A 9552-nucleotide genomic window follows, 5' to 3' on the forward strand; every position below is an offset into this window, starting at 1 on the left:
ACTCAGACAACCAGCCCATGCCCCCACTGAAAGAGACCCGTACCATCACCTACAGCAAAGGTATGTTTACTATGTATGCACGGTATGCATGTATCAGAGGTATGTGACATAAGTATGCATAACAGGTATGCATCATCTCGTCACTGTCTGGAATCCTTGTATGTCCAAAACTACATTTCAGGAAATGGGGAAAAATAACCTGTGCTCCAATGGATCCAATGTAGTTATTATTTATGACGTTATTTTGAGGACGTAGCATTGGGAATGGCGTAAGCCAATGAAATTAATTTATTGCATTTTTATCTTTTTATCGGATATTTATTCCTGGACTGTATATTCGTCTGTCGGTCGGTCTCCCCTCGCTCGCACCAGCTTCCTTGCACTAAACCAGGGAGTGACTTTACAAGAAAATGTCTTTTATTTGTAAATCTGTGTATATATTTATATATATTTCCCCTCAAATCTCTTAGTTACAATAACATTGCTCAGAAGTAGTTTGTTTATGCTTATTTATTGAAATTATAAAAATCGCCATGGTCATTTTGCGCACTGGGTCTCCTAGCCTGTCCGAGGATGTCAGCATGAACCCGATGACAGCGGGTTCAGACTCAGAGCATCTCAAAGCGGGGACACAGGGGCTCTTGCTGGCAAATGCACATATACACGCATCGCGGGACTGCCACAGCGTGATTTGAAGGGGAATATATATTTTATATACACAGATTTACAAATAAAAGACAAATTATGTTGAGGTCACTTCCTCCTTTTGCTGGTCTGTTTGATGCGAGTGCGAGAGGCGAACTCAGAACAGAGCTACTGCAAATGCCAAATCAATCTGTGATACGTACGTCCCACCCTGTTTTCAGACTGTTTTCAGAGAGACCACGTGACGTACACATTACCAAATATATTTGTTTTTGGGCCATGTCATAGCACCTTTAAGCTCGATTCATACTCTGTCATACAAAAAAACAGACCTACAAGCTCACAATGCGTTTGTAGGTCTGGTATTTTTTTTGTCGTGTGACGGAGCATAAATTAGGCCTTAGATTCATGTAATAATGAATTATATTTGTTTTATTTACAAGGCATTTGTAGAATCGGCCTCAAGTCTTAATGGGTTAAGCTCTCGGTGCCATTAATTAACACAATGAATGCCATTAATGACACATTGTGTTGTGTTCCAGATGGGAATGGCCTTGTGAAGCCATGCAAAATCCGCCTGACCAAAATTAAGAGTAAGAAAAATCTCCTCAGTTAAAGGTGTTATGACATCCAAGAAAAAGGGTAATCAGGCTAATCTAATTAGCTAATATTTTGATGACGTAACATTGGAAATGGCGTAAGCCAATGAAATTGGAGATCACTGCAAAATTGGAGATCCACCGTTTAAAAAGTCTGTAGATGTATGGGTTAAGCTCTCGGTGCCAACGCAATGAATGCCATTAATGACAAAGCAAAGCAAAGCAAAGCAAAGTTTGTTGTTTACCCAGGGTGTCGGACTAAGCACGAAGCTTGTTTCCAGCCGGACCCTGCATGGAAGCCTTGCTCAAGTGCTATTCAGCGGTGATTCATGATTGATGTGATGAATTGGGGAATCGAACTAGGGACCTTCCGGTATCAAGGCCGCCCCTCTAACCACTAGGCCACCGCTGCCACATTGTTTTGTGTTCCAGATGGAAATTGCCATGTGAAGCCATGTGAAATCCGCCTGACCAGAATTAAAAGTAAGAAAGTATGTCTTTTATATTATATTTAGATGATGGCTTTCCTTAATAACCATACATAACAGCGTCTAATGATTAACAGAGGTTAGTGGATGGGCTGGTTAAGGTAACCTTGTGAGAATTGACTTCAGTTGTGTTTTCTTCTCTAAGATTCTCTTCCGAGCGTTGGTGATTCTGACTCAGACTCAGACAACCAGCCCATGCCCCCACTGAAAGAAACCCGTACCATCACCTACAGCAGAGGTATGTTTACTACAGTATGTATTGTGAGCTGATTGATTGAATACTTTTTTTTTTGTCACTTGGAATTTTTATTACATTTTTGTACACACACATACATTGTACAACACATAGAAAGAAAAGTAAAAAACAGGACCCAAAAGAAAAAAAAACACAAGACGCGAAAAAACTAAAACTAAACAAAAAAGACAAACGCTTCGGAACCAACAACTGACAGTGTATATCCTTTTGTTACTCTGTTACTTCACTTAATTAGAGTTATTGTAGAATATCCATTTTGCCCATTTCTTTTCCATTTGTGTTTCCTGGAGCCTCAGGCGGAGTGTCATTTTTTCCATAACATAAATTTCCTCCACCAGTTCTTTCCATTGTCTTTTTGTGGGTTTGTCAACCTGTCCCCATTTCCTTGTGATGTTTTTCTTCCCTGCTGCCAATAAAATCTTAACCAAATACCTGTCTTCCATGATTGAATACTTTAATAGTGAAAACACCAAAATACAGTGAGTGAGTACAGAGTAAGAACTGATTTTCAAGTTAAGAATGTATAAGCTCACAGCGCGTCACTTCGTGCCGCGCTGCGAGCTTGTACATCTGCTATTTTCTAACATTTTTGAAAAATCTTTAAAGTGTGAGAATGGCTGATTTAGAAGGCATTCGTAGAATCGGCCTAAAGTCATCATGGGTTAAGCTCTCGGTGCCATTAATTAAGACAATGAATGCCATTAATGACACATTGTTTTATGTTCCAGATGGGAATTGCCATGTGAAGCCATGTGAAATCCGCCTGACCAGAATTAAAAGTAAGAAAGTATGTCTTTTATATTATATTTAGATGATGGCTTGCCTTAATAACCATACATAACAGCGTCTAATGATTAACAGAGGTTAGTTGTGAGAATTTACTTCAGTTGTGTCTTCTTCTCTAAGATTCTCTTCCGAGCGTTGGTGATTCTGACTCAGACTCAGACAACCAGCCCATGCCCCCACTGAAAGAAACCTGTACCATCACCTACAGCAGAGGTATGCTTACTATACACTGTATGCATGTATCAAAGGTATGTGACATATGTATGCATAACAGGTATGCATATCGTCACTGTCTGGGATCCTTGTGTGTCCAATACTGTTACATTTCAGGAAATGGGGAATGGATCCATTGTAGTTATTAATTAGTTTTCATACTTTTACTGGTTCAATATGTTTATAAAAGCCACAGACACACTTAACCACTTTCACTTGTACCTTCTGAAGTTTTCTAATATAGCAGAAATAGCAGTGAGTTTGTAGATCTGCCGAGATTGTAGATCCGCTGCATGACGAAATAGGGCATTCATTTATGAAAACATGAAATATGGAGATACACAGTTTCTGCCTGTCAGCAACGACTGATTGGTTATTGGATGACTGTAGAACATGGACAAGGTAGTGCACTCCCTCTATCACCTCCCCCAGTCTGAGCTCGATTGACAGCTAATTTTCCCTTGGTTTGCCACAGTATGTATCATACTGTTTGTGTAACTGATTGAGTTGATTGGTGAAGTTGATTGAGAAAGTAAACTTTGAGAAACATTATTTAACTACTATTGCCTTTTTGAATGTACAGAAGCAATGGTACGAGACATGGTTCCAGTCAACGGTGAGGACTGTGATATGGTTACAGTATAAACTATTATTATGGTTACAGTATAACACATTATGGTATACAATAACATATTATTGCTTTAAGTTCATGTTTATCATTTCAGATTTCTGTTTGTCGTGTGGAGCCCCTGAGACTGAGGTGGATCACCCACTGTTTGAAGGAAACCTTTGTCAGAAGTGCAAGGTAATGTCATGTTTACCTCATTTCATCTACTTGACTTTTTTCTATGCTAACTGGCATCCATTCACTGCCTGCCATATATATCATCGCTGTCAGGCAGAAACCTTGTATCGCCTCTCTCTTTATCCCGGCCAGGAGGCCGGATTGGCCGAAGACGAGGGATTATGTTTTAGCTCCTCTGGAGTCATGTGATCAAGATCTATCAGACAGATTTCGCAGGTTCCATTCTAATTGGCTGTGACTGCCTTCCAAACTTGGCAGGTAGACGCGCACATGCAGAGATTTGAGTAATTTCTAGAAGGATTGATCCAATTCAAAGTATTAACAAGAGCTTGTGACTAAATAATAACTACATTGGATCCATTGGAACACAGGTTATTCTCTTCCATTTCCTGAAAAGTAAATGTTTTGGAGATACAAGGTTTCTGACCGACAGCGTTCATATACCGAATGCTGTACTAATGCTTTCTCATTGTTTTTAGGAGAACTTCATTGAGTCTCTGTATCAATACGATGAGGACGGCTCCCAGTCCTATTGTACTGTGTGTTGTGCAGGACAGGAGGTTATTCTCTGTGACATCGCCAGCTGCTCCAGGTAAACATACTGCTAACACACTGGCGGAGAATGTACCCAGTCAGAAGTACTCACTATGTAGACATTTTCTAAATTTGTCTTGAGTAAAAGTACAAAAGTATTGGCATCAAAATATACTTGGCGTACCGAATGTCTCAATTCACTTTACTCCCCCAACATTTTTCAAACATTTTCAAAATCTACTCACAATGCAGCACATTCTAGATCTGCTATTTTCAAATGGATTATGAAATAGGGCTTAATTGGTTAATCTATGTTTTTTAATCATTTTAATGTAAAATATAATGATGGAATGAAAATAACTGGTGGAAAGTAAAATATTCACCTTCATTTAGATTGTCCGTAACTTTCATGGTCTTTTGGAGATTCGAACCCTGGTCCCTGCACCTGGCACTGAAATGTCTACTGCTTAGCGAAGACACAAAGCCTGTTTAAGCATAAGATACCTGTACATTAGTGATGTGCGGGTCAGGTTTTTTCATGACCCGCCCCGCCACGCCACGCCACGCCACGGAACCCAACCCGCCTCAACCCGCCCCGCGAACCCCTATATAAATCTATGGCTCAACCCGCCCTGCGACCCGCGGTGGGAAAAAAAAGATAATCATTATCATAATAGCTCAGATTTATATAGCGCTCTTTTAAGTACCCAAAGTCGCTTTAAATGTCTACAGTAGCACAACATTGTCATGGGCTAAATAAACAAGCATGTTGTTCAAAATAGGTTTTTTCGTGTGAGAGCGGCTGACCTGCTCACCCGCAGCCCGCATAATTGCCTCTGAAATCCTGACTCGACCACCCGCGCTGCGGGTTGACCCGCGGGTTATGGGTCGGCCCGCTCATCACTACTGTACATTGTTTTGAGCTTAATGCAATACCTCATATCAACCAGTAGGCGTCCTACCTGACCACATGATTTAAGCAGCCAGTCATGAATTATCGCTCCCATAGCCTGTATGGAAGGTTCCCATAGGTTCAGGCCTTTCTAAAATGAGAGGAAAATAAAATAAACTAAAGAATATTGTGTTATTGCCCCATGGAGGAACTGGAAATCCCATAGCAGCACTGGAACTTCTGCTTATTTTGTCTCTTTTCCACTACGAATTGTAACCTTAACCTTCCATAACCTGAAACTCAACATGGTTGTATTGTTTACATTTACATTACAGCAAGTACATCTTGGCAGCAGATTTGAATAGGAAACACAAATGAAGGTGTCATTTGTGTTTCCCTTTCAAGTCTGTTGCTGAGCCAGTCAAATGAAGCTATGGGACACTGGACCGGAACAGGAAAAGGGTATGCCAATAATGTTAACACAAGAGATCCACAGGATAAGCGGGGACTTTGGCCATGCCTATATTTGAATGGCACCCAGTTTGCATGTTAGGTTTGATTTCTTGACCATAATAAGAATGCAATTTAGATAGCGTGTTATTATATGTATTCATTTTTTAACATTCTTTTTTCATTTAGAGTAGCCAATTATTTTTTACCCCCTTTTTCTCCCCAATTTAGTCGTTATGCCAATGAATTCCTCCCCACACAGGTTTCTGTGTTGTCACTGCTCTTGTATCCTACTGACTCACCTGCCAGTGAGGAGCCCTCACCGGGAGGACATAGGGCCTTCGTCCTACTGCTCCCGCCCAACACACAGGTGCCGCCCCAGCCCGTAGGAATACTTGCAGTGACCTATATCACCCTCCTCGCCCAGCTTCCTTCCCCCGAACACGGGCCAATTGTGTTCGCATTGACGCCCGGCAAAGCCGGATGCACCACGGTGGATTCGAACCCACAACCTCCGTGATGGCATGTTATTTAAACAGATGCTAGATTCTTTGTTAACATGGTATCTTAGAGTAACAATGTACAGATTGTTATTTAGATAGTATATTGTTTAGACAGATGCTTCTTGCTTTACATGGGATCCTAGTTTATTGAGGCACTACACTGTCTATGCATTCTATGTATGTGATTACCATAAGAGTGTCTGCTAAGATTTCCAGAGATGGAGGGACCTGCCGTTATCACTAATTGGAAAAGTACATTCGGTTAAGATGAACATATTACCCACATTTTTGTACTTATTTCACTGTATCCCAATTAAAATCCCTAAAAGCTTCTTTAAAGATTTGAATAAGTCAATTTCAAACTACTTATGGAAAGGTAAAGTTCCCAGGGTCAAGCTTTCTATCCTTCAGGCACCCTATGCCAAGGGAGGATTAAAACTCCCTAATTTCAGACTTTACTACCTAGCTGCTCAGTTCCGTTCAATCTGATGTTGGCTGCACTCGGAGGGTAACGAGGCTAGATGGTTATCAATTGAATTCCTTACCCCGGCTCGGACGAAACACCGAAAAGGTGGATTAGCAGTGGAATTGAGACAGTCGATGACCTATATTGCAATGACGTCTTTGCAAGTTTCCAACAATAATCCGAACAATTCAACCTTCCAAATCCTTTTTTATTCAAATACTTTCAGATCAGAAACTGGGTTCGTAGTAACTCATCAGACTTCCCACACATGCCACCTGAGTCCCCGTTTGAAAAACATCTTCTCAGTAAACTGTGCTCTTCCACTAAAGGCCTGACATCTTCTATGTATGATATAATGATTAGTAATACCACGCTACAATACTATGCCTGTAAAGCAAAAATGGCAATCTGATTTGGGGTGCATCTATGATGACATTGATTGGCATAACATGCTTGAATGTTCTCAGACTTTCTTAATATCCACTAAACACAGACAATGCAGTTTAACATTTTTTATAGAACCTAATACTCCACATAGATTACATATAATATTCAATAATGATTCCTCCAACTGCCAGAGATGCAAAATCTCTGATGGAGATTTGCTTCATATGCTGTGGAGCTGTCCGTGCTTGGAGGAGTTTTGGAAATATATTGTTAGAACAACTTCAGAAATTGTAGAGTCTGAAATATTTGGATTTTGGGAGACATACAGCCAGGGACTCACATTAAGCCATCATAAGAAATGCTTTATTTTGCTTGCTGGCACAGCTGGGAAAAAAAATATTCTTCAAAACTGGAAATCCGAAAACTCTCCCTCTCAGAGACATAATTGACTTCCTATTGTACTCCTGAAAAGATTTTATACAATGTAAGGAGGAAACCTGCAACATATGAGAAAATATGAGGTTCTTTTATATCTTTATTACCATCACAGCCTCCTTGTAACTAAATGGGATATTGTATCATGTTTTTAATGCAAATGTATAGATGGAACTTGTACTGTACCTAGGGTGTGGGTGGGAAGGTGGGTTGTTGTTGATTTTTTTTTTTTGGTCTAGTCTTTTGTTTTGTTGTGAAAAAAACAGAAAACTTGACATGTTTGTCTAAATAAAAATATCTTTAAAAAAAATAGTTAAATACTAAATACCTAAATTATAAATTGCATGTTCGGTGTCTGTCAGTCCATTCAGCTCATTGTATGTTTTGTGTCCCCTCTCTCAGGTGTTTCTGTAAGGACTGTGTTGACATCCTGGTGGCTCCAGAAACCTTTGACAAGCTTAAAGACATTGATCCATGGAGCTGTTTCATGTGTGATCCCACCCAGTGCCACGCAGGACACCTCAAACCCAGAGAGGACTGGTCCACCAAGGTCCAACAGTTATTCAGCAACAACAGCGCTTTTTTTGTGAGTGACCTAAAATTCATCTCTCACAGCCACATACAGCAGTGATTCTCACAAATGGAACCCAGTGGTTCCAGTGGTTATTGAATTGAATGATTATGCTCTAAAATAATCATTCTAAATTTCTATTTTGTTTAACTTTAAGGAGCCCCACAGAGTGTATCCCTCTATCCCTGTTCATCAGCGCAGGCCGCTGAGGGTGTTGTCTCTGTTTGATGGCATAGCAACAGGTTGGTACAGCTTTATTTTGGTGTTAATATGCCAGGTGTATATATGTGCATTGAAGTATGTTCAATAAAAGTAAATCAGTGGCCCCAATCAGACAAAATATAGTATATAGACACCTGAAATGTCATTGTATATAAACGATTCATTATGTACTTATCCTGTGGATTTCAGGTTCCAAAATGGGAATGGCATAAAAGGCTCACCACTAAAAAGAAAAAAAAGGGGGAAAAAATCACGTACAGCTCCTTTAACCGTAGCGTCCCGATTTTAGGCACATCGTTCTCAAAATGCCTTACTCTGTCACATGCCGGTGTCATACAGCGAAAATAGCTGATGTATTTTCACTACATGGCGGTGGCGTATGACAAAGTATAAAATGGGGCTTAAGTGGTTAATATCAATGGCTAAAGATTGCAAACAGGGAGACTTTATGTGTGGTTAATGTGTGTGATGGGTTTGTTATGACAGGGTACCTTGCGCTCAAACAGCTTGGGTTCAAGATCGAGCGTTACGTCGCCTCAGAGATTTGTGAGGACTCCATCGCAGTGGGAATGGTCAAACATGACGGAAAAATTGAGTATGTGGGTGACGTGTGCACTATCACCAACAGACAGGCAAGTACACTTTGTAGTAACATCTTTCATGTTTTTCTCTGCACAGTTGTTGTAAAAAATAGTTTGTGGCTTTACACATCGAAATGTCCATATTTGCCCTGAATCTGACTAAAATGATTGACATCTTTATTGACAAACATTCGTTGAAAATCGGAAAAATAAAAATACTACTGGGCCTAGAATAGAGCCCTGGGTGACCTCGGCCAACTAAGTAAATAGGGATTACATGTTTATGTGTATGCTTAAAACTGTGTGGCAGTAGCACTTGTCAGCCAGTAGGTGTCCTACCAGTCCACAGCATCTAAATGTCTCAATAGAAGAGCAGGGAGACCAAATACAACCACAGTTGTTAGTTACACTGTAGTAAAGGTGCAGTAAGTGATTATCTTTTTTTTTTTTTTTCAAACAAGAGTTAAATAGCTCTATATATAAATAGCTCTATATACATAGAGTGTTTGTTCAGTTAACAGGGGTCTCCCTGTCTCTCCAGCTCTTTTGTAAATAGAAAATAGATTTTCAGATTGTTTAAAACATTTGATTCACAGAGAAGTTACATAATAATAAGTCAATCGGAGGGATTTATTGTCTGTAACAGCCGAGCCTGGAGTCTATCCCCGTTATAATGCGCTAGACCCCGGGGAGATGAATTGCTGAGGTAGAGCGCTACA

At 40.1% G+C, this 9552-nt stretch overlaps 1 protein-coding gene across 1 annotated transcript in view; it reads left to right on the forward strand.

Moving 5' to 3' along the window:
- The window catches only part of LOC311040075 (uncharacterized protein), a gene marked incomplete at its 3' end in the record, with an annotated part of 16300 nt that extends 7137 nt beyond the window's left edge, over positions 1 to 9163 (forward strand). Inside the window, exons 5-16 of the mRNA XM_084050148.1 lie at positions 1 to 60; positions 1188 to 1238; positions 1878 to 1970; positions 2717 to 2767; positions 2895 to 2987; positions 3571 to 3603; positions 3713 to 3792; positions 4272 to 4384; positions 7862 to 8045; positions 8188 to 8272; positions 8739 to 8888; positions 9144 to 9163. The exon at positions 1 to 60 is cut by the window's left edge and continues 33 nt beyond it. Of these exons, the coding sequence (XP_083906274.1) occupies positions 1 to 60; positions 1188 to 1238; positions 1878 to 1970; positions 2717 to 2767; positions 2895 to 2987; positions 3571 to 3603; positions 3713 to 3792; positions 4272 to 4384; positions 7862 to 8045; positions 8188 to 8272; positions 8739 to 8888; positions 9144 to 9163 (1013 nt within the window). The remainder of the gene's footprint in view (positions 61 to 1187; positions 1239 to 1877; positions 1971 to 2716; positions 2768 to 2894; positions 2988 to 3570; positions 3604 to 3712; positions 3793 to 4271; positions 4385 to 7861; positions 8046 to 8187; positions 8273 to 8738; positions 8889 to 9143) is intronic.
- Positions 9164 to 9552: the final 389 nt, after the last annotated feature.

This window comes from Gymnoscopelus microlampas (assembly GCF_963454915.1).
Source record: "Gymnoscopelus microlampas genome assembly, chromosome: 23".
Classification (NCBI taxonomy): domain Eukaryota; kingdom Metazoa; phylum Chordata; class Actinopteri; order Myctophiformes; family Myctophidae; genus Gymnoscopelus; species Gymnoscopelus microlampas.